The 25,119-nt window shown below is 52.5% G+C and overlaps 1 protein-coding gene across 2 annotated transcripts in view; it reads left to right on the top strand.

Moving 5' to 3' along the window:
* MYO6 (myosin VI) overlaps positions 1-25,119 on the top strand; it is a 113,492-nt gene that overhangs the window by 59,133 nt on the left and 29,240 nt on the right. For both annotated transcript variants that reach the window (XM_078618337.1, XM_078618336.1), the window contains exons 8-15: positions 3,537-3,634; positions 3,877-4,041; positions 11,080-11,160; positions 20,795-20,978; positions 22,156-22,294; positions 22,879-23,036; positions 23,726-23,817; positions 24,366-24,438. In XM_078618337.1, the coding sequence (XP_078474463.1) occupies positions 3,537-3,634; positions 3,877-4,041; positions 11,080-11,160; positions 20,795-20,978; positions 22,156-22,294; positions 22,879-23,036; positions 23,726-23,817; positions 24,366-24,438 (990 nt within the window). The remainder of the gene's footprint in view (positions 1-3,536; positions 3,635-3,876; positions 4,042-11,079; positions 11,161-20,794; positions 20,979-22,155; positions 22,295-22,878; positions 23,037-23,725; positions 23,818-24,365; positions 24,439-25,119) is intronic.

Here is a 25,119-nt window from a genome sequence, read left to right as displayed (position 1 = left end):
TGGCTATCACAACGTAGTGGCTGATATTATGATCATCATCACCATCGTATAGAAATGTATTAGCAGCAGCCAAATACTGTGGGTCTCCATTATCAGCAGCAAAATAGAGACCCACAGAGACTGATAGAGACCCGCAGAGATCCAGAGACCCATACAGACTCATAGAGACATTATACTTAAAAAAACACATTTTTTTTTATTTGCCATGTGTAAGGCCCGCTGAGCTATGCAGGTCTTTTTCAGAAGCGATCTGGCTATCACAAATGGTAGCTCATCACATAGTGGCTTGTCGTCGTGTGGACATTTATTGCAGCCAAATACTCCTAAACGCCGTGATGTTGATTCTAAACGCGGAGGGAAAAAAACGGAGGACCCGGAGAAAAATCTACGCGACCACGGGGAGAGAAACACGCAAACTCCAAATATACAGCAGCAGGCGTCAGGGTCGGGATCGAACCCACGACCTCCTGTACACCAGGCGAGGTCGTTAACATCTCCTAGCCACCGTGATGATGATGAGAGAGAGAGACACGCAAACTCCAAATATACAGCAGCAGGCGTCAGGGTCGGGATCGAACCCACGACCTCCTGTACACCAGGCGAGGTCGTTAACATCTCCTAGCCACCGTGATGATGATGAGAGAGAGAGACACGCAAACTCCAAATATACAGCAGCAGGCGTCAGGGTCGGGATCGAACCCACGACCTCCTTTATACCAGGCGAGGTAGTTAACATCTCCTAGCCACCGTAATGATGATGAGAGAGAGAAACACGCAAACTCCAAATATACAGCAGCAGCAGGCGTCAGGGTTGGGATCGAACCCACGACTTCCTGTACACCAGGCGAGGTCGTTAACATCTCCTAGCCACCGTGGCGCCCCAATGCAGGTGTCTGAATCGCTCAATTGGGACGGCACACCCCCCCCCCCCCCGCAATCATTGCCCCCTACTGGGAGTCTGCCCCCTAGTTCACTCCTACCAATGAGACTCTATCCTGGTCTCTTGAGTTCTCAGCTGGTTAAGCAGAATAAACGGGGAACTTTAAACCGGTTCACAGCAATTGGAATTAATTGCGGGAATTTTTTTGTTTAGTTTTTAAATAAATGATAAACTTGCCCGGTCGCTCGTTTGGCAGGCAGCCTCCGCACCCGTCAGCGGTGTCTCTAGGCCTGGCATCTCGATGTAAACCGGAGATGTCCCGTCTGTGTGCTCACCTGTTGGGGGCGGGCGGTGAGGAAACCTGTTCGATTTTGTGGACATTGGGGAGAGCGAGCGAGCGAGAGGCTCGGGTGTGAACCCCGTTTATCCTGTCGAGCCCGGCGCCCCGTCAGTTTCGTGGAGCGTCTCGCACAGGGAACCGCATTATCGCGAATATGCGTTGTAGTGTGAACACCGCTGCGCGTTAAACGACGACTCGCCGCGTATCTTTGAATTCGCGAAATTGTCTGTGGGGCAACTTTTTCAGTTGTTTATCTCCATCCCGTATGTGTACGTGCTGGCTTTTCTCCGTTTTCCCCGGTTTTCCTAACGCACTCGTTAGCGATATTGGCCAAAAAACAATCCCAATGTAGCGGCGGCCCTCGTAAAACGAGACTCGGAGTCATCTTCTTGGTTCTTTTGGTAAAGTCACGTCGAATGGAAATAATAAAATAATAAAAATAATACATAATAAAATAATTCTTACGACGTTTCGGCCACAACGCAAGCAGCCGTCCCCACTCTGTCTTCTCGACAGAACTGTTTTCACCTGAGGACGGCTGCTTGCGTTGTCGCCGAAACGTCGTGAGAATTATTTGATAGTTTTATTTTTATTATTTTATTATTTCCATTCTACGTGACTTTACCGAAAGAACCAAGAAGATGAATCCCTGCAGTCACGAAAGCTTTAAATCGAAAGAGACTCGGAGTGTGAGGGCTTTCCTGGGTAAGCGAAGGGGCACGATCAGTGTTGCTAACTCCAAGCCAAGATAATTCAACGGGGCAGCGCGGGGAAGTTGGAACTGCGAGGCCCTAGCGCCCCCATGTGGCGAGAGTGGCCACCTGCATCCTTCAGTCAACAATGCGAAAGATTTCGATTTAAAGCTTTCGTGACTGCAGGGATTAATCTTCTTGGTTCTTTCGGTAAAGTCACGTAGAAGGGAAATAATAAAATAATAAAAATAAAACATAATAAAATAATTCTCACGACGTTTCGGCCACAATGCAAGCAGCCGTCCTCAGGTGAAGAACAGGTCTGTCGAGAAGACAGTGAGGACGGCTGCTTGCGTTGTGGCCGAAACGTCGTGAGAATTATTTTATTATGTTTTGTTTTTATTATTTTATTATTTCCCTTCTACGTGACTTTACCGAAAGAACCAAAGAGAATGGGAAAGATGCCACAGCAAGAACCTGGTTCCCCTGGCTCTCTCTCCCTGTGTTGACTGAGCCTTTTGAGTGAGCGACTAACAGAGTGTGCACATGAGCGCGAGGTGGCGAGATGTTAACTCCCTCGCCTGGTATGCAGGGCGTCGTGGGTTAGATCCTGAACCTGATGCCTGCTGTATATTTGGAGTTTGTGTCTCTCTCTCTCACCGTGGTCGTGTGGATTGTTTTCCGGGTCCTCCGGGTTTTCCCTCCACATTTAGAATGGACGCTTATAAATTTCCACATGATGATGATGATAAGCCACTTCGTTGAGCGATAATTTGTGACCAGATTGCTTCTGCAAAAGAGCTACATAGCTCAGTGGGCCTTCCCTGGTAAAATAAAACACTTTTTTCGTTTTTAGTTTTATGTCGTGGTGGCGTGGATTTTTTTCCGGAGCCTCTGGTTTTTCCCTCCGCGAATCGACGTGCGTTCAGAGTATTTTGCTGCTGTAAATTTCCACGTGATAAGATACTTTGTTGAGCTATCATGTTGTGGCCAGGTCGCTTCTAAAAAACAACAATATAACTCCGTGGGGCTTACCTGGCTAAATAATTTTTTTATACATTTTTAGTTGTAGTTTAGTACTGGGGGGACAAAGGCGGCCGGGCGTGGTGCTGGCCACAACACCACCTCCTTTTGCATTGTGCCGACCTTAATAGGTGCTCGCTAACATCACTTGCTTCACCAGCTTGAAAGCATGTATGACGGACACTTAGTCCCTTTGTCTTTCTGTGTGCGTGCGCGTATGTATACACGTGCGGGGAGCGGTGGCGCAGCGGTTAACGCGCTGTGCTCCGAAGCCGGCGACCCGATGTTTTCCGCTTACGACCAATAACAGTGGCAAATATTTGAACTCGTCCTGGGCCTCGCCTGGGTCGACTCAGCCTTTGAGGAGTGCCTGTTGTGGTGTGTAAACATCATCCCCTGGGGGTGTTTTCCACACCACCCCCTCGTGTAACCTGCCGGCCTTCATAGGTGCTGCTACTCGCTAACAGCACTTGCTCCAATAGTCTGTTAAGGCTATAAGGGGGGGGGGGGGGGTGGATCTTTGTCTTTTTGCGTGTTCTGTGAGTCACTGCTGTGCGTGTGTATATTTCTCGTGTGCCGTGCGTGCGTCTGTGCCGTGCAGCGAACCCACTGCTGGAGGCGTTTGGCAACGCCAAGACGGTTCGCAACAACAACAGCAGCCGCTTCGGCAAATTTGTGGAGATTCACTTCAACGGCAAGGTGCGGCCTGTCCTAACCCGGCACAGCAAGCACCACAGGACACAGCACACAGTACAGGACGGCACGCAGCATGCACTACACGCACCGTTGCTCACCGCACGTGCCACACGTGCCACACGTGCTGTGTGTGGCCGTGCCGCGTGGATCGCCACTGATCATAGCCCTGACTGCCGCATGCCCCCTGTCCCCCGTGTCTCCCCTCCCCCTCCTCCCACCACACCGTCTCCCTCCGTCTCCACCAGAACACGGTGGTGGGCGGCTTCGTGTCGCACTACCTGCTGGAGAAGTCTCGCATCTGCATGCAGAGCAAGGACGAGCGCAACTACCACATCTTCTACCGCCTCTGCGCCGGCGCGCCCGAGGACATTAGGCAGACGTTCCACCTGAGCTCCCCTGACGCGTTCCGCGTGAGTAGCGGGGCGGGCGGGTGGGCGGGCGAAAGGTCGAGAGGTCGAGGAAGTGGCCAACCTCTTCAGCCGAGCGCTCGTTCAGTTCCTCCCATTGCCAAACGCTCCGTTAGCCGCGCTTAAAAGTGCTCGGCCATTGGCTCTCCCGTGCGCGCGTGTGCGGCGTGTCGGTAGGTCCGTCCGTCTGTCCGTCCGTCCGTCCCATCTGACTGCGCAGGGGAAGGTCACGGCGACTCTCGTGACGATGACCCGGCGTAAGTGAAATGTCAGTGTAAAGTTTTGCGGCTATCAGGGACTTGGCCCTGTGAACCCCAGGAGCCATTTTAATTTGGTGCGTGCACGCGCGCTCTTGTGTGCGTGTGCCCTTCACGAGCGAACGAGCGCCCGTGGCAAAGAGGACGCTGGCACTTCCGCAGATTTTTAATCGACGGGCCCAGGCCATAAACAAGTGGACTCTCCGTCTCCCACTGTCTCCACCTCCTCCCCCCTACCCCTACTAACCACGCTAAACCGCGCTACCTGTGTCCCAAGTCTCACCTGCTTTCGTGTTGTCCTGTCTTTGGGTTTGCGCTGCGTACCCGTTCGTCGCCGCGACCAGGCCAGAGGCCGGCCTAACCACGAGGGCTACGGGGCACTGACCGAAGGGCTCACAACGTTGAGCCTCTTCGGCCACGGGAGTGATGTCACATTGCGGTGACGGCACATTGCGGTGACGTCACACGTCCACGGCGGTGACGTCACTCCACGCGCTTGCCCGGTGATGACGTTACGACATCCAGATACAGTAGATAAGCCTTTTCGGCCAAAGTGACGGACGTCATCTGGTTTGACCTGGGGGGTCCGTACAGTCTGTTCTCCTGTCACGCATGATATTTTCATGACGCGAATTGGATGTAACTCGATGATGAATGTATTCAGGAATGCATCTTTTATCACGCGGATGTGAACTTGAATACAACGCGATCGAGCAAACGGAGCTACGTTGCGCGAGTGGGAATATAGCGGTCGTACGGCCGTTTCGGCATAGCATCATCGCACGACAAGACTTTGGGATGCTGCTGGATGCTTCTAAATGCTACACACGCTCGCCCTCAGTTCAGCCCTGCGTACGCATCTCGCGCTTTATCGCGGACCGTGCGTTACTCCCCATACGATTTAAAGCTTTCGTGACTGCAGGGATTCATCTTCTTGGTTCTTTCGGTAAAGTCACGTAGAATGGAAGTAATAAAATAATAAAAATAAAACATAATAAAATAATTCTCACGACGTTTCGGCCACAACGCAAGCAGCCGCCCTCAGGTGAAGAACAGGTCTGAATTCAGACGCTGTCTTCTCGACAGACCTGTTCTTCACCTGAGGACGGCTGCTTGCGTTGTGGCCGAAACGTCGTGAGAATTATTTTATTATGTTTTATTTTTATTATTTTATTACTTCCCTTCTACGTGACTCGCGAGCTGAAACTCGCTCCATTCCTGGTCGATCGTAGCCTCGGAGGAACCGCGAGTGAATCCGTGTAACTCTCGCAACGCCGGGGAACGATGCCACCTCCCCCCCGCCCCTCTTGTGCGTAAATCATGGGAACCGCGCGCGCCCGCAGCGTGTTGGAGTGAGCCGCAAGTGGATTGGAACGCTCGCCGCGGAGAGCCGCTTGATCGATGAGTCGTAACGATATTATTGCTCTGTGGTTCGGAGTGCGTGACCGCCTCCATGCTCTCATCTCTACAGCCTGCTCGTAAGAAGCGGTGGGGTGGGGGGGGTGTCCCCTTTGGAAAGTCGATGCTAATGTTAGCGTACAGTTCACTGGTTATTTGTTTAAAGAAAACAAAAAAAATCCCCCGGGGCAAGGTTGCAGTGTCACCATTGGAGTAACTTTTTGTCTATTTAACCCTTATGTAACCCTCCAGTTTTTACTTTTTAAAATCTGTTATCCTAGACTGTGCCTCTAAGCTCTAAGTACTGATGAGGAATCGGTGCAGACTCACGCACACGCTCGCCGCTAATAAACCTGCACCTCCGATTAGCACGGTCGGCTACGTAGGGTGCGAAAGAAGTTCAGCGTACAGGTACATAGTCTCACCGAGTTTCAAGACTCAGGAGGCGGTCATGCAGTGGGTTGGTTGGCCAGTTCTGTTATCAAATCGAATCATCATCACGCACGGTATTCGTGCTGTTCTCGTAGCTATCACGAAGGGAGGGCACTGTTTCACAGACTCTCTCTGCAGGGGTTTCACAGTGGGGGGCGCTGTCGCTACATGCAATCACAATTTGAGTACCGCCAGCCCATTCTGACCGCTTGAGGACAGGGCCAGGGAAGATGCGGCCACTTGCTTCAAAGGTGGGCGAGATGTTAATTGCCCCGCCTGGTATACAGGAGGTTGTGGGTTAGATCTCGACCCTGATGCCTGCTGTATATTTGGAGTTTGTGTGTCTCTCTCCCCTTGGTCGCGTGGATTTTTCACCGGGTCCTCAGGTTTTTTCCTCCACGTTTCAAATCAACGTGCATTTCTAACATGTGGCTGCTATAAATGTCCATGTGATGATGACGATAGCCAGGTCATTTCTGAAAAAGAGCTACATAGCTCAGTGGGCCTTACCTGGTATAATATAAAACAGTTTTGGTTTAGTAAGTGGAACGTGAGGGAGATTAGCTCAAATTGTGACCGTGGTCAACCACCTAGGTTAAACGATCGCCTCACGTACCACCGAACTCCTGGCCCCGAGAGATCGATTCCCCCGTGGCATCGCCACCACTCACCCTCTCTCACCTGAAGCTGTTGAATGGAACGCTAACCTCGACATCGAACTACAGCTGCTTTCCCCAGCCGCACGAAGAAGACGGAGCCCATTCCAGTGTCTCAGTTAATCGCACCTCCACGTTATTTATATTCGATTCCAGCCCTTACGTGTTCTCCCGTCGCGACGGTGGGTTTCCTCATCGTTTTGCGCGCACTCAAAGTGTCAGATGCGACCGATTACTTGTGCTCTCGGAAGGTACACGACCTGTCGTGACCTCTCTGCTAGGCGGAGCCGCCCTGCTGCTGCTGCTGCTGCCGCTGCCGCGGTGCTTCACTAACAAGGCTGGGCGCTTCCTGCTGCTCGCTCATACTCACACGGCGGGGGGGGGGGGGGGGGGGGGGGCTTTCTCAGGTGTGTCCAAAGCCAGGGTTGGTGGTGGTGGTGGGGTCATGAGCTGGTGAACAGGGTGAGCGAGCCTCTTGCGGCCATCGCGGGCGTTCTCGCTGTCTCTTCGCCTGGTCGCGAGCGTCGACAGGTCTCTCTCAGGAGGGGGGATGATCGCTCGTTTGTTCGGCCGTCGACCGACTTGGTCACGGTTAGTGGCACTCGCTTCCGCGTTTACTCCAACGCGTAAGCGGCACTCCGTCGCGTAAGCGGCGTGCGGACGCGCAGCCAAGGAGATCTCCCCGGGCAAAAAAAAGAAAGCGGAATGGACGGCCCTTCAGTTTGAGCGTTGGCCACCCAAGTAGAATCCTTTACGTGGGTGCCCACTGGCGTTAATTAGGAGGAGCAGTCGTTTTTAGTGAACTAGAACGTCGTCTGTCTGTGCTGAATTGGACATTAGGGTACGGACGGTGATGTAGGGAAACGATAAAAAAACGCAAACAAATGTAACAGTAAAATCCGCAAAAAAACAACGACGAATAACGGCGCGACAAACGCCCCCGTGGCGAAACACCGTCCATTACCGCTCGCGAGCACTTTAAAGGCAATCGGGAAAAAAACACGTTTTCGCTTCAAATATGCCGCCTCGGCGAATTGCAGGCAGCGGTAAAAATCGGCGTGCGGCGACGGTCGTTTTTAATGACGCAGACAACGAGCCCGCGGTTCAGTCTCAACGCGCAGTAGGCCTCGCTTGATCAACCGCACCCCCCCGTGCCAGGCCAGTGAACAAGGCACACGGACGGGGGACTGATGGGGAACATCGATCAGACCGTTGTCCGACGCACGCAACGTACATTTTTCGTTTTACCGTTTAAACAAATCCGTAGTCTGTGGCGGTCGACACCGGGCCCCACGTTGGTTTCGAATAAACGCGCGCTCGGGGTGAGTTTAGGGTTTGACTTTTTATTTTGGGGGGCGGGAGGGGAGGAATTTTCGTGATCATTTAACGTGGCCCTGGGCGCTCTCATGGACATGACGGCACCGTATTCCGCTTGGCACCATTGTTAGTGGGGGGGAGGGGGGAGGGGAAACACGGAAGTGTGACGTGGAAGTTGTGACGTCATTTCCTGCGACGGCTAAACTTCGCACTTCCGATTAGCACGGTTTGGCTACGTACGGTGCGAAAGAAGTACGACATGCATCCTGACAAAAAATATTTTTTTTATTCGGATGATCAAAAATTTTAGGATGTGTTTCCGGCTCCAGCGTCTCTCCCATTGGTGGGGGGGGGGGTAGCAATAGAGCTGTCGTGTGGGAATCCAACATACAAGTAATTCTCCTCAAAGGAGAGTGAACCGAATCGGGCCGAAGCGACATTTGGTGGTGCAGGGTCCGGCCTGGCACCCGGCTGGCACCTACCCTGCACCGACCGCACGGGCACGAGACCCTACGCAAAGTGACCCCTTCCACAACAAACCTATCATCACGCGCGCATCTCATGTGCTACTCCGCTTGCCCTGGTCCTTCCGTGTCTGTGGCGGTGGTGGTGTGGTCTTCCCCCCCCTCCCTCCGTGGTGTTCGCAGGGCGGGTGCTGGGTGGTGTTGTCCTCGCGTCCCCTGGGCAGTCATCCTAACCCCTCCGAGTCCTAGCGTTTATGGGCCACCGTGGTGGCGTCGCACGCCCCCTCCCACCCCCCACCCTCCGTCCCTCCCCCCTGCGTCATCGCTAGCGTCGAGTGCGCTAAATGTGGATGGCAGAGGGGAAGGAGGGGGGGGTGCTCGTGTCGGACGCCTGCTCAATATCCTCGGCGAGCCGGGCGCAGAGGCGAGGTAATGTGGTAGTCCGGATGGTTTGCAGCGGAGGTCCTGCAGTGGAGGTAATGTTGTGAAGGTGATCTGGTGGAGGGTTGCATGGTGGAGGAGGTAAGCTTGTGGAGGGTTGTCTGATGGAGGATTTTGTTGAGATCATCTGGTGGAGAGTCGTTTCGTGGAGGTAATATTGTGATGATGGTCTGGTGGAGGGTTGCATGGTGGAGGAGGTAAGCTGGTGGAGGGTTGCATGGTGGAGGAAGTAATCTGGTGGAGGGTTGTTTGATGGAGACCTTTGTTGAGTAGATCATCTGGTGGAGAGTCGTTTCGTGGAGGTAATATTGTGATGATGGTCTGGTGGAGGGTTGCATGGTGGAGGAGGTAAGCTGGTGGAGGGTTGCATGGTGGAGGAAGTAATCTGGTGGAGGGTTGTCTGATGGAGGCTTTTGTTGAGTAGATCATCTGGTGGTGGAGAGTCGTTTCGTGGAGGTAATATTGTAATGGTGATCTGGTGGAGGGTTGCATGGTGGAAGAAATAATCTGGTGGAGGGTTGTTTGATGGAGGCTTTTGTTGAGTAGATCATCTGGTGGAGAGTCGCAGAGTGGAGGTAATATTGTAATGGTGAGCTGGTCGAGGGTTGCATGGTGGAGGAAGTAATCTGATGGAGGGTTGTTTGATGGAGGACTTTTTTGATGAGATAATCTGGTAGAGGGTCATGTAGTGGAGGTAATCTGGTGGAGGGTCGTGTTGAGGAGGTACGTATGTTGAACTTCTTTCGCACCGTACATAGCCAACCGTGCTAATCGGAGTTGTAGTAATCTGGCGGAGAGTTGTGAAGTAGAGGTCGAGGGTCATGTGGATGAGGTAATGTGATGGACGGTTGTGTGGTGGGATCTTTTGTTGGGGAGGTAACCTGGCGGAGGGTTGTGGTGGATGTGTTGAGGCGGGCTTTTATGGAAGCCATTTGAGAGTGGTTTTGTGGTGGAGGTGGCTGTGTTGAGGTCGACTCGTTGTGGAGGTTTACGTGGTGGAGGTGGGGGGCGTAAGGGAGGAGGTCACGCGGGGTTTGCGATGCTACGATTGTGTTGTAGAGCTCTGTCGGAAAGATGTGCCTTTGTTCAGGAGATATCCCATGGTGTTTGGTATCCGTGCCTTTCTCTCGTGTGTGTTGCTGCTCTTGCCGAGATGACCCTTCCTTTGTGCTGTTGTTCACTTTCTCTGGAACCTGCAGGAGGCTCGGAGGGGATGAAGATGTCGCCGACGTTTCGTGCGTTTTTTTTTTTGTTTCTCCTCAGCTCCGATTTAAGTCTCTGTGCTTGTGCGAAGGTCTGCGACGGACGCCCTCGCCCCCCCACGCGGGAATGCGCCAATCATTGTCGCGGCCATCTCGGGCTCGTCTCGCGCGTTGACGCGAGCATCGTTGGGACACGATGGCCTGTCGTGTTGCAACCCGTTGCAGTTTTCTCTCATTCACGAAGCCGCATGCATAGCACCGCGATTTTGGGTGTCCGTGAATCGTGTCTGGAACTCTCTGCACGGCTGCTGCGTCGAGAGAGAGGGGGAGAAAGAAAGTGATGAGATGAAGCGATGAGAGAGAATGTGATGAGGTAAAGCGGTGAGAGATAAAGTGATGAGAGATAAAGCTATGAGAGAGAATGCTTTTTTATGTATTCATTGAATGTCATTCATTAAGAAGGTAGGTTTTCGTAGGCCAATATCACTATTCGCGAAATGTGCTATTCATGAGCATCTCCTGAACGTGCCCCTCGCGAGTGACGGGGGAATCCTGTACTCGGTTGAACTCGGTTTGGATTGCGCCTGGCAGCATCGACCCCCACCCCCCTGCAGTGAAAACTCGGCAGGACCCTCCTGAAAATGGTCTTGAGACTCACACCTCCGATGAACACTCCCGCACCTCCGATGAGTACTCCCGCATCTCCGCGACGCCGCCGGGGGTAACCACGGCGACGCTCCCGGGCGTAACCGTGGCGACGCCGCCGGACGTTACCGCGGCGACGGTGCCGGGTGTACCCACGGCGACGCTCCCGGGCGTAACCGCGGCGACGGTGCCGGGTGTAACTGCGGTGCGCGTGTGTTTTGCCGAGCAGTACCTGAACCGAGGCTGCACCAGCTACTTCTCCTGCAAGGACACGGACGGGAAAATCCCTCAGAACCGCAAGAGCGCCCAGGTACCACATTGTTGTCATCTCTCCATCCTTCGTATAATTAGCGCTGTTGCCGTTTAAAAAAAATATATATTCGTCTGTTGTTTTGTTCGAGTCTATGTACGATTGAACTCGTGCATGATTGAGTCTGAGTCTATGTATGAGTTTAGTTCATCGTATGATTGTTTAATTCGTCTACCCGTGCGACCCCCTGTGTAATTTTCCGCTATTGCTGACGGCCACGTCTGGGCTCGGCACCGGTGAGAAAAGATCTGCATAGGTCATCGGGCCCTTCCTGCGCAAACCGAATGTCTGTTCAAAAATGCCTCTGCCTGCTCCGAGTCTACAAGCACAGCTTAGCTCTTCAGCTTTTGTTTGTTCTAGTTTGTTGTGTGAATGGTTGACACTGTTTTGTCTATTTTGTCTGGTGCCATAGTAGCGAGATGTTAACTACCTCGCTTGGTATATAGGAGGTCGTGGGTTCGCATGTCTTTCCCCATGGGTCGCGTGGATTTTTCTCCAGGTGTTCCGGTTTTTCCCTCCACATTTAGAGTGGACTTGCATTTAGCGAATTTGACTGCTATAAATTTCCACACGATGATAAGCCACTTCGTTGGGCTATCATTTGTGGCAAAGTCGCTTCTGAAAAAGAGCTACATAGCTCAGTGGGCCTTACCTGGTAAAATTTAATTACCAGTTATTTTCCATTCTTTCTGGCCCCTATAGATGTTACTGCATTGGAGGCACGGTACAAATAAAAAGTGATGATGATGATTATTGACTATTTCACCGTGGATATCATCGTCGGCACGGCTTAATTTCCTCACTCGGTATTTTCGGGGGGTGCCGTTGGCGGACTTAGGAAGGATTTGTGACTCGTAGTCGCGTGCAAAGTGAGATGCACCGCACCGGACGTGGTGTGCCGTGTGCAGAAATATGGTGACGCTAGCGCCTCGCAGCAAGAAACTCCTGAGATCGATTCCCGTCTCGAGCGCGTTTCTTTGTGTGGAGTTTGTTCACGTTCTCTCTCTCACTCCCCCGCTGTTCTACATTGGGTTTCTCCGGGCTCTTCGGTGTCCTTCTCCCATTGCTAAAAAAACAAACCGTACAATGTAACCGGTGTTGACCAAACAACGTCGCAGTGCTTGTGTACGTACATGTTCGTGCGTTTAACTTCTTTCGCGCCGTACTTAGCCACCGGTGCTAATCGGAGGTGCGGGGGAAGGACAACAAACTAAACACAAAAAAGTCCTTTCTTGTGGAAGAGGTATGCAGATGATACGTTCGTCATCTGGCCACATGGCCTACCAGCTCTGAACCAATTCTTCAACCACATCAATTCCATACACCCAGCCATCAAATTCACCATGGAGGTGGAAAAGGATGGCAAGTTACCATTCTTGGATGTTTTAATCGAAAAGAGACCAGATGGCTCATTGGGACACTGTCTACAGGAAAGCCACCCACATGGATGCCTACCTAAAACCTGACTCCCACAACCATCCAGCCCAGAAGAATTCCCTCATCAAAACTGTACACCATAGGGTCGTTGCATTTCAGACCATCACCACCTAGCCAGTGAACTGGAGCACGTACACCATGCCCTCAAGATGAATGGATATTCGGACGACACAATCCGTAAAGCTGTCACCCCAACCGTTGGGAGAGAACCATCTGAGGACCCAATCAAAACCATCACCTGGCGATACTTAGCAGGGGTTACCAAATATATTTCAAAAATCATGAGCAAACACAAGATCCAGGTTCGATTCAATACAGTACATAAAATTCGTGATCTGATCCCATATGTGAAGGATGTGATCCCTGACATGCAATACCCCGGCGTCTACAAACGAAGCTGTGGCTGCGGCAGTAGTTACATTGGGGAAACTAAGCGACATGTCTCGGACCGTGTTCGTGAACACAAGGCAGATCTGAAACACGGCAGGACCAATACCTCGGCCGTGGCTGATCATTGATTTAACGCTGTGGGCACACAGGAAATTAATTTTTCTCAGACGAAGGTACTCTGCAAACCTACTGGCTATCAACAAAGATTCGTTCATGAAGCCATCCAGATATATAAACACGGACAAAATTTCAACCGAGAAGATGGGTACAAACTGAACAATCATTGGAAGGACGTTATTAACCAGTTTAAGTCATAACTGGCTGTGATGTTGCCATCCTACCTGCCGATGTTAGCAGTTATTTCCGACTGAGTTACATTCCTCGATGTGGCGGTAGCTACATTTACACCCTAATCTCTCATCAATGCAATGGACAGCCCAACAGCTTTGGGGTGTCCTGGATCTTCCCTCTCTAACCCCGCCCACTCACCCTTGGGCTGCACCCATCTCAGGCCTATGTAACAACCTGCTTCAGCAGCTCCCTTGCAATGTATTTTCACCTAAGGACGATTGCTTGTGTAGTGTTGTGAAGGACGGACTTCTAAACTTCTTTATGGCACACACTGTTTTATTGTCTTAATACACATTCCCTATCACACAAAGGGGTATACGGTTCCCTCACCCGTTACCCTGAGGAGGTACAGCCTCCGGACCTTGCAGGCTATCTAATCTCCCTGCTATCCCAGCGTCCTCTGGCTGGACCTAGGGGATCTCTCCCCGACCACTGGTTACACTGAGCCCTAGCCCTGATAAGGGCTGGAGGGCTCGGTCCAGGGTCCTAGATGTCTTCGGCCGACTTGGGTCTTCGTGTAGCAGAACTGGCCAAGAGCTCTCAGCGCTCTGGCTTTTATACCTGTTCGTGGCCGGGTTGTCCAATCCCTGGCCACCTTGTGGAACCCTCTGATTGGTCCTTCCCAATCTGGCGTTTGGATCCTACCTCACCCCATTTGACCCTGACCGTTTGATTGAGCGGGAAAACCTTGTTTACGATCCGCTCTCTCACAGCTTGCGAACAGCGAGTAGTTATCACCACTACACTTGTGTTGCGATCGAAACGTCGTTATTTTTAAAATTATTTTTCTATCTACGTGACTTTACCGAAAGACCCAAAGAGTAAAAAAAAAGCAGTTGTACGAGTTTTCAATGTAATTTAGTGGTGTAGTGTATATTAGTGGTGTGCAGTGTAGTGTATAGTAGTGATGTATAGAGTAGTGTATAGTAGTGTAGTATGTAGTGTATCTTCGTGTGTATGTATGTTGAATTTTTTTCGCGTTGTACGTAGCAAACCGTGCTCATCGGAGGTGTGCGGGGAAGGACAACAAACTAAACACAACTACAAGCAGCTCTAAATAAATTAGTTTTTTTATGTAGTATAGTGGTGTAGTTTAAAGTAGTGAAGTAAAGAGTAGTGTATAGTGCAGTGCATAGTAGTGTAGTATGTAGTGTATAGTAATGTATTTACATATGTATGTTGAACTTCTTTCGCACCGTACGTAGCCAAACGTGCTAATCGGAGGTGCGGGAACAATTAACTGCAAACTTTTCTCCACCTGGGATCACACAAACAGCAGCAGCAGTAGTAACGTCGCCTTCTCCCCTTCTGCAAAAAACACTTGGCAGGACCCTCCTGAACGAGAGTCCTGAGACTCGGTGTGAGGCCTTGCTGGGTGAACGAGCGCCGTTCTGTTACCGGGTTTACACAAAGCTGGGTTTTCTCGAGTCCAAATGTGCCCTCTGGTTTATCCAAGTGAGTTCAGCAAGAGGACGCAACTGCATTCACAAATGTGATTTGTGTAACTTTTATCCTGCTTTTTGAGTTAAGTTTATTGCCCTTGTCTCCACCCCCCAAGCAACCTCCGATTAGCACGTTTGGCTACGTACGGTGTGAAAGAAGTTCAACAAACATACGTACATGACCCACGTATCGAAAGTGACTTTTTAATGTGCAATGTTATTTAGGGGACTGTGTGTCGTTGTCTTGCTGTGGTCTGGGACTGCTCTAGCTGTTGTTTTGCTGCCTTGCCCAAGCTTGAGAATTGGTGTCCTTATGCAATTTGAACTTATCTGCGTCACGTATTTATTTTTAGTGACTTGCTTCCCTTTCCTATACTTGGCACTGGTCGTTTTTTGTCGTACCGATCTGACCCGCCCCGACTGGACACATCCGTGAAAAAGAGCTTCATTGCCCGTCGGATTATCTCCAGGATAAATAACGATTTTGCATAGGGAGCTGCAATGCTTTGGACGGCGTGCGTTAAGTTACTTGCCTTGGTGAAATCAACGCGTGCGAAGAACATCGAGCATCGGTGGCAGCAGCGCGGCCGTTGAGGCGAAGCATTTTTTAATCGGCGGCTAACCTCCTGCTAAGGTCGCGCGCGGTTCAGAAACGCCTGCGGTAGTTTGCAGATTACTCCGGGAATGCAACAAAGCTCAAGAGAGCGCGGCGAAGAAAAGAAGAAGAAGCACAGTGAGGATGATGTGCACACGCGCGGAATTACCACCCGCGCGTAACCGACACGTTCCGGGCCCTCTGTTCCAAATTGGGATTTACGAGCGAGCGAGAGTGCGTGTGCGGGGGGGGGGGGGGTTGGGTGTAGAAAAAAATATATCCGGGATTAATCTCGTTCCCGGGCACGTATTTTTTTTTTTGAGAGGAAAATTGGAATGTCAGGGTGGGTGTGATTCACCTGTTCCCGCGACAATAAGTCCGTGGGGGGGGTGGGGGGGGGTGAGAAGCCCGCCTGTGCGGAGAGAGGAGCACGCCGTTCTGCCCGTCACGTCCAAACGAGTCGCTCCGGATAAATAATATCCCGTGGTGGGGAGCCCGTTATCGGCCGACTACTCGGCACTGATAATTCCGACGAAAATTCCACTCCAGCGATTCACGTCGCGACCCGCTGATGTAATGTCGTCCGATGGTGTTTCTTTTTGACGACGCCTAACGTCTTACGGTGTTCCGAGCGTTCGAACGTCCCCTGCTAAATCCTTCATGCCGGCGGCGTTACGTACGTACCTATATATTGTACCTGCGTACGTTGAATTTATTTCGCGCCGTACGTAGCCGGCTAATCGGAGGTGCCGGGGGCGAAGGACAACAAACTGAACGTAAAAAGCCATTCCAAAGAAATGCGTTTTCATTCTAGAAATTAGTTTTCATATTCTTTGGTTCTTTCGGTAAAGTCACGTAGGTAGAAATATATATTTTTTTAAATCGTCAATAGTGATTCATTTTATTTCTACCTACGTGGCTTTACCGAAAGAACCAAAGAGTATGGATTCCTGCAGTCACGAAAGCTTCAAATCAAAATTAGTTTTCAATCTAGTATGCGGTGGTGGTGATGTTGGCTGTGGTGGTGTGGGTATGTGTGTGTGTGTGGAACCTATTTCGAACCGCACGTAGCCAACTGCGCTAATCGGAAGTGTGTGGGGGTCAGGACGACAAACTGAAGACAAAAATCAGTCGTCAAGAAATGAGTTGAAGATCCTGAAGGATATGGGCCGACAGTGCAGCCTGTTTGCCTGCATTGAGCAGCACCGTTCAATACAATTTTGGGGTTAATATCGCGGTTCCGTGCGACCGTTTGTCACAGGGAAACGGTGAGCACATTTACTTTTATGAGGGCATAAGTGGTCTCGATGTGAATCTATGGGTTCTTATCGGTCTCTGTATGAAGACTGAGACTTTTGTGAGTGGGTCTCTGTGCGGGTCATTGCAACGCAATGTGGATTTATTTATTGAGCATCTAAATGCGGCCGCTCCTCAAGACGCCTCGCGGCAATAAGCGCCTGGGTTTGATTTCTGTATCGGGCGCCTTTCTGTTTGTATGTGCTCTCGCTCTCGATCTCTCGCTTTCTCTCCCCCTGTTCTGCATGGGTTATCTCTGGGTTCCCAACTCCCACGGCCAAAGACAACCACGTAACAATGTAACTGGTGTTGGCCAAAAACATCCCAGTGCTGAAAAAAATCTACCTACCAATTCCTCAACAGGGATCCATCGCACAGAGTAGCAGCAACAGCATCATCACGCCCACCCACAACTGCGACAAAAAATATTGGCAGGAACCCTCTAAGAGACTCCTGTGTGGCTTTCCTGCGTAAACAAGTGTCATAAATGATGAGTGAATTTTGCGGGCGAGTGTGTGGGTGTGTAAAATTTCGATTTAAAGCTTTCGTGACTGCAGGGATTCATCTTCTTGGTTCTTTCGGTAAAGTCACGTAGAAGGGAAATAAAAAAAATAAAATAAAACAGGTCTGGTCTTCACCTGAGGACGGCTGCTTGCGTTGTGGCTGAAACGTGAGAATGATTTTATTATGTTTTATTTTTATTATTTTATTATTTCCATTCTTCGTGACTTTACCAAAAGAACCAAGAAGATGAATCCCTGCAGTCACGAAAGCTTTAAATCGAAGCTTTTTTTTATTTTATTTTACCAGCTAAGGCCCACTGAGTGACACCGCTCTTTTTTTCAGAAGCGACCTGGCCACAAATTGATAGCTCAACGAAGTGGCTTATCATCACGTAGAAGTTTATTGCACCCTAATACTCTACATGGATGTTTCTACAGTGATGAAAGATAAGAATAGATTTCACTCCTTTCTGGCAATAATTTTTTCCGATACTGGCAAACAGGTCCCATAGACAAGTTTCCACAACTTGTTCCATTCCCGGTTGGTAATTGTAATCGGTCGCACTGGTGGTAACTGTATGAGGGAGGAGGTTGGGGCCGATTAAACCAATTGGGACTAATTCCCTAGCACAGCTAACCCGAATACACTCTTGCTATGAATTGGTACAGCTGGGACATCCTCGGACAGATAGAGCAAGATTGCCATGTGGCTGCGGCATCTGCGTTGCGGCCCGCAGGTTGTCCACACCACGGTGGCTTGGAGATGTTAACTACCTCGCCTGGTGTACAGGAGGTCGTGGGTTCCATCCCGACCCTGATGCCTGCTGTATATTTGGAGTTTGCGTGTCTCTCTCTCTCATCATTATCACGGTGGCTTGGAGATGTTAACTACCTCGCCTGGTGTACAGGAGGTCGTGGGTTCCATCCCGACCCTGATGCCTGCTGTATATTTGGAGTTTGCGTGTCTCTCTCTCTCTCTCATCATCATCACGGTGGCTAGGAGATGTTAACTACCTCGCCTGGTGTACAGGAGGTCGTGGGTTCCATCCCGACCCTGATGCCTGCTGTATATTTGGAGTTTGCGTGTCTCTCTCTCTCATCATCATCACGGTGGCTAGGAGATGTTAACTACCTCGCCTGGTATACAAGAGGTCGTGGGTTCGATTCCGACCCTGATGGCTGCTGTATATTTGGAGTTTGCGTGTCTCTCTCCCCGTGGTCGCGTGGATTTTTCTAAGGGTCCTCCGGTTTTTCCCCTCATTTATAATCAACATCACACGTTGATAGTATTTAGCTGATATGCATTTCCACGTGATGATGTAATGTCGTTTGCCTATCATTACGTGTGACCTAGTCTTTTCTGATAACGAGCTATACAGCTCAGTGGGCTTTACCTGGTGAAATAAAAATAGTTTAGTTTATAGTTTAGTCTTTGGAGATCGTATTTGGTCTGCGCTCACTCGCTCACTGGCCCATCTAGATGTTCTGCATGGGAGGCGCGGTATAAATAATTATTGATGACGATGACGATTATGACTACTTCACCGTGGCTTGTGAAGAAGAGCTATGCAGCTCAGTGGGCCTGACCGAGTAAAATACAAAATAAATATTTGAAAAGTTTAATAGTTTCCACGTGGTGCACACTGAATCTGTCGATCCTGTGCCCTCCGCACGCGCGCTCTAAGGAGGCGGAGGTGAGCCCCCCCCCGCCCGTCCCCGCCCCCCCCTGCCACCCGGTTCGGTAAAAAGCCACGAGGAGCCGGGCCGACGTCACGGTTTCACACAGCGAGCGTCCCCATGCCAGCTCGGGGCTGAGCCCGATGGGTTTAGGGGTTTAGGGGCAGTCGCCGTCCATGTGCGGAGACACCCCCCCCGCCCCCCCTTCCCCCTTCCCCCCCCCCCCCACTGGACCCCCTCACCCCCACTTTACTGCGCCGGCCGATGTGGCGGGTTTGGCGAAGGTACGGCGAGCGAAGACGAGGGAGCGTGGGAGTGTACTGCAACAATGGATATCTTCTTGGTTCTTTCGGTAAAGTCACGTAGAAGGGAAGTAATAAATAATAAAACATAATAAAATAATATAATAATATAACAATGGATATCATTGGGGCTCCACGGTGGGGAGATGTTGACTGCCTCGCCTGGTATACAGGAGGCCGTGGCTTTGATACCCGACCCTGACGCCTGCTGCTGTATATTTGGAGTTTGCATGTCCATCTCCCCGTGGTCGCGTGGATTTTTCTCCGGGTCCTCCGGTTTTTCTCCTCCACATTTAGTAACACGCGTTTAGATTATTTGGCTGCTATAAATTTCTACATGATGATAGCCAGGTCGCTTCTGAAAAAGAGCTACATAGCTTAGTGGCAAAATAAAAAATAGTTTTTATTTCCTACAGTTTATATTGCCGCACCACCCATCTGCTGACCACCACGGAGTTGGTTCCCGTGGCCGCCCCCAATCCGGTCGACGGCAAACGACGTTTGGCAACTCGCGGCTCAAACGGTTCTTAACCAAGCGATTCGGGGCACGCGTTGCGGTGTCTGGAAGGATCGACGTCAAATGGTAAAATCCACGCATCATTTGATGCCCAAGCTAATCGCGCCAGATAGACACCGGCGAACTCTGCTGACCTCCGCTATAAATCATCGCAGTGATTTTTATTAAATGTAGGCAACAAAGACTTCCAGAAATCGCTCACCTTCGCGCGGATGACGCCGTCAACGAAGCGGTATTTTAGGAGACGCGGTGGGGGGAGGGGGGGCGGGGCAACACGCTTAAATATCCGGTGGCGTTGGGACGATGGCAGCGGGCTCGCGGTGTGAAACTCCGACGTTGGCCGCTGAGCTCCATCCGCGTGCTGTGGTGCGGTGACCCCCCCCATCCCCCCCATCCCCCCCCCTGACACTTTTACCTTTCCCCGTGAGGCCGCGTTGCTTCACGTCCCCCGCGTTCTCTCTCCTGTCCAACCTGCTGTCACGCGCGGGGGTTAAGTCGGGCTAATGATCGGCTCCGAGCCCGTGCCTCTTGTCCCGCACCCGGCTGCACAGGTGGGGGGGAGGGGCAGTGGGCGGCCGTCCAGGTGGCCTCGCGCCGCCCTGCTGTGGAGTGCGTTTGTTCACGGTTGTGCTTTGCGGTGCTGTGCAGCGACGGCGTCGAAAGACAAAGATTCCCCCCCCCCCCCGCTAGCCTCAACGGACTCGCCAGACCTGTGGGGGGAACTTACGAGCGAGAGGGGTAGTAGTGGCAGGGGGAGGTGAGATGGTGGACGATTGAGTTAGGAGGGTCAGAGTCACTGCGACAGCGATTTTGTCACTTTTGGGGGTTTCCAAAATGACGGAATTCGTCAGAGCGAACGCGACCAAATCCGGTGACTTCTCTCTCGAAGGAGTTGACAGCACTGAGGAGGGCGCAGGGGGACGGGGAGGGGGCCCGAGCCCACGGAGCCACGTGTCTCCTCAAGTTCTGCGGCAAGTGACGAGCCCGGGGGTCTGGGGGCTTTCCCGACAGTCGTGCAATCCTAGCGCCGGTCTCTCGGCAAGCAGCTGCGTCGTGCGTGTGGCGATCGGCGGTTTGTGATGGCGGTGCCCCCCCCCCGTCCCCCGCCCCCTCCCACCGGGCAGCACCTGCGTCAGGGCGGCGCGCTCAAGGACCCCATGCTGGACGACGTGCGGGACTACGCGCGCATGTGCCAGGCCATGGAGAAGATCGGCCTGAACCGCGACGAGAAGCTCAACCTCTTCCGCGTCGTCGCCGGGGTGCTGCACCTGGGCAACGTCGACTTCCAGGAGGCTGGCTCCACCTCGGGTGAGAAACCCACGGCGAGGAGGGGAAGGGAAGGAAGGTGACCCCCGTGTGTGTGTGTGTGCACGTCCGTGTGTGTGTGCGCACGTCCGTGTGTGTGTGTGTGGCCTGGCACAAGCGTCGTGGTGATGTCACCGCCACTTAATGGCGAATGGCGGTTGTTGTTGTTGTGTATAGTGGTTAGCGAGCTGCGCTACGAACCCGGCGACCCGAGTTCGATTCCCGCTCATGGCCAACGTCGGTAACGATTATTTGAACCAGTCCTGGGCCTCCCCTAGGTCGACTTGGCCTTGAACGAGGACCTTTTGCGGGGCTTAAAAACATCGCTACTGGAGAGACAAAGGCGGCTGGGCGTGGTGCTGGCCACCCACCCCCTCGTGTGCCGTTCTGGCCTTCGTAGGCGCTACTCGCTAACGACACTCGCCCCAACCATGTTGGCAAGATGTTAACTACCTCGCCTGGTACACAGGAGGTCGTGAGTGCATAGGTTAAATTCCAATTCCGACATCTGCTGTATATTTAGAGTTTGCATGTCTCTCTCTCCCAATGGTCACGTGTATCTTTCTCTGGTCCTCCGGTTTTTCCCTCCACATTTAAAAATCAACATCACGGCGTTTAGGTTTATTTGGCTGCTGCTATAAATGTGCACGTGATGACGATACGGCCACTTTGTTGAGCCGGCATTACGTGTGGCAGCCAGATAACTTCTGCATAGCAGCTCAGTCAGGCCCTTAGCTGGTAAAATAAAAAAATAGTTTATATTTCCTCTCGTTTATATTGCCGCACTGCCCATCTGCTGGCCACCACAGAGTTTGTTCCGACGGCCGCCTCCGTCAGCCTAGCGTGAGCGGTGGCATCGCCCGGTCAAGCACCGCACAGCTTCAAATCCGCTCGGCTTCTCCGGAGGTCTTTGACGCCTTTGTGACGATTTGGTCGACGGCGTGCGAAGTTTGACAACCCGCGGCTCAAACCCTTCTTAAGCACGCGGACCCGACCTCGCTATAAATCATCGTCCTGATTTATAAGCCGAGGCCAAAAAGGCTTCAACAAGCGCGCACCTTGGCGTGGGTGATAGCCCAGGTCGCTTCTGAAGAAGAGCTCCGTGGGGCCTTAACTGATAAAACAAAAACAAAAGTTTGTAAAGGCTACACGGGAGATCTGTGTGTGTGTGTGTGTGCAGGCGGGTGCATGGTGAGCTCCGAATGCTCAGCGTACCTTCAGCACACGGCCGAGCTGCTGGGCCTGGACCAGGAGGATCTGTGCGAGAGCCTCACCTCGCGCATCATGGCCTCGGGGGGCGTCAAGGGCACCGTCATCAAGTGAGTCCGCGTGTGTGTGTGTGCGTGTGTGCGTGTGTGCGTGCGTGTGTACGTGGCCTCAAGGTGCACATGGCCTGGCACAAGCGTCGTGGTAACGTCACCGCCACTTAGTGGCGAATGGCGGTTGTTGCTGTTGTTGTGTGTGTGTACATGCATATCACAACAACGAGCGGAGCGCCGGGTGGCTAAAGCACAGCAAGTTGGCACAGTAGGGGGCACAGGTGGTGCATCAGCCACTCATCTCAGTCATCTCAGTCATCTAAGTCAGTCGACCTGTGGCACCTGGGTCTCCTTGACCTCCTGCCAGCGGGCGTTCGACACTTCACGTGGCCTCATCATGCACATGGCCTGGCACAAGCGCCGTGGTGACGTTACCGCAATTTAGTGGCGAATGGCGGTTGTTGTTGTTGTTGTGTGTGTATGTGCATATGTGTGCGTATGTGTGTGTGGTCGTGCGTGCGTGTACGTGTATCCGTGTGTACACAGCTCTGTGGGCCTTGCCAGGTAAAATAAAACATAGTTTAGTTTAGAATATCCCACAAGTCCATTGAGGCTATTCGGGGGATCTTTGTCTTTGCTTGCAGGGTGCCCCTGAAGGTGGAGCAGGCGAACAGCGCGCGCGACGCCCTGGCTAAGGCCATCTACAGCCGCCTCTTCGACCACGTCGTCGACCGCGTCAACCGCTGCTTCCCCTTCACCGAGTCGGCGCACTACATCGGCGTTCTCGACATCGCCGGATTCGGTGGGCGCACGCACGCGGGCGCTCGCACGCCCACGCGCATGGGCACACACGCGCGTGGGCACACACGCGCGTGGGCACACGCTGGCACACGCTGGCACACGTACGTGGGCACTCGCAAGCAGGCATATGCTAGCACACGCGGGCACTCGCTAGCGGGCACTGGCGCGCAGGCACACGCACGTGGGCGCTCGCACGCACACGCGCGTAGGCACACACGGACACACGGACACACGGACACACGGACACACGGGCACACGTTGGCACACGTTGGCACACGTTGGCACACGCAGGCACTCGCAAGCAGGCGTATGCTAGCACACGCGGGCATTCGCTAGTGGGCACTGGCGCGCAGGCACACGCACCGCAGGTACATGCACGCGGGTGCTCATGGTACGTACGCGGGGGCTCGCGGGGGCTCATGGGCACAGATGGCGAAGGTCAGAGCGGCCACCTGCGCTTGGTCGGCCTGCAACTGCTCGTCCGAGCTCTGCGTACGCTGAAGGTGGGCGCACGTTTCCTGTCCCCCACGTGGATTTTTCTCCGGGCCCTCCGGGTTTTCCATTTAAAATCAACAAGCACTTCCGATTAGCACTGTTGGCTACGTACGGCGCGAAAGAAGTTCAACATATGCACATACATACGACAAATTACGGAGACTTTTTAATGAACGAAATCGTCTTCTTTCGCAGAGTACTTTGAGCACAACAGCTTTGAGCAGTTCTGCATCAACTACTGCAATGAGAAGTTGCAGCAGTTCTTCAACAAGAGGATCCTCAAAGAGGTGAGCACTCTCCAAACGAGATAACCGCCGACTGGCGGTGATGACGGTGATGGCGGCGGTAGCGGCGGCGACTGTGGCGGTGGATGTGGCGGTGGTGGCGGTGGTGGCGGTGGATGTGGCGGTGGATGTGGCGGTGGTGTCTGTGGATGTGGCGGTGGTGGTGGTGGATGTGGTGCTGGTGGATGTGGTGGTGGTGGATGTGGTGGTGGTGGATGTGGTGGTGGATGTGGTGGTGGATGTGGTGGTGGTGGAATTGGTGGTGGTGGCGGTGGTGGAGGATGTGGTGGTGGTGGATGTGGCGGTGGCGGTGGTCGCCTTGGTTGCAGTGCTGGCGGCAGTGGGTGGCGGTGTCTGAGTTGTGATTATATGCGCTTGGGTGTGCTACGTGCCGTTTGAAATTGTATGTATGCCTTGACGTTAGCGTTGCGTTAACGTGTTCGCGTTGCGTCAACACGGCAGCGTAACGTTAGCCTTGCGTTGTTGACGTGTGCGGTTGTGTAATGTTGGTGTCGTGTTTCTAACGCGCACGCGCTGGTCTGCATGCGCAGGAGCAAGAGCTGTACCAGAAGGAAGGGCTGGGTGTCAACGAGGTGCACTACGTGGACAACCAGGACTGCATCGGTGAGAGCCGCCACGCTCCACGTCGGCCAGGCCCAACGCTGACGCACGCGAGAGAGTCGAACGTTCACAGCCCCCTACGGTTTAAAATAAAATAAAAAACAATTGTTATTATCGTAACTCAGCATTTGCCTCCGTGTACAAAAGCACAAAGCGTGACCGCGCACGGAGGTTGGGGGCGGGGGTGGGGGCGGGCACGGAAACTCCGCGGACAAGAAGCCCAGGGCTCAAGCGCCGCTTTGTTTTAAGGAGAGGGGGAGATGAAATTGGGCACGCTGCCGTGCACAGGTGGGGGACCGCGAGCGGTGGGAAATGGAAAACTATAAAACGATAAACAAACATATTTTTTTTTACCAGGTAAAGGCCCCACTGGTCTGTCTAGCTGTTTTTCAGAAGCGACCTGGCTATCACAAATGATCGCTCAACCAAGTGGGCTCATCATCATCATCACGCGGAAAATTTATGGCAGCAGCCAAATATTCTTAAACGCGTGACGTCGAATCTATTCAACTCCCGACTAACGCCACTGACAAATATCCTCTGACCTCATCCTGGGCCTCCCCTAGGTCGACTAGGCCTCCAATGAGTACCTGGTGCGGTGTATCAACATCGACATTGGGGAGACAGGCGGTGGGTGGCCAGGCGTGGTGCTAGCCCACCCATCCCCGTCACAAATCTGCACGT

The sequence above is a fragment of the Lampetra planeri genome, chromosome 57 (genome assembly GCF_965212315.1).
Source record: "Lampetra planeri chromosome 57, kcLamPlan1.2.h2, whole genome shotgun sequence".
In the NCBI taxonomy this organism is placed as follows: Eukaryota; Metazoa; Chordata; class Hyperoartia; order Petromyzontiformes; family Petromyzontidae; genus Lampetra; species Lampetra planeri.
Note: the sequence above shows the minus strand (reverse complement) of the source record. Positions and strands in the feature narration are given on the sequence as shown.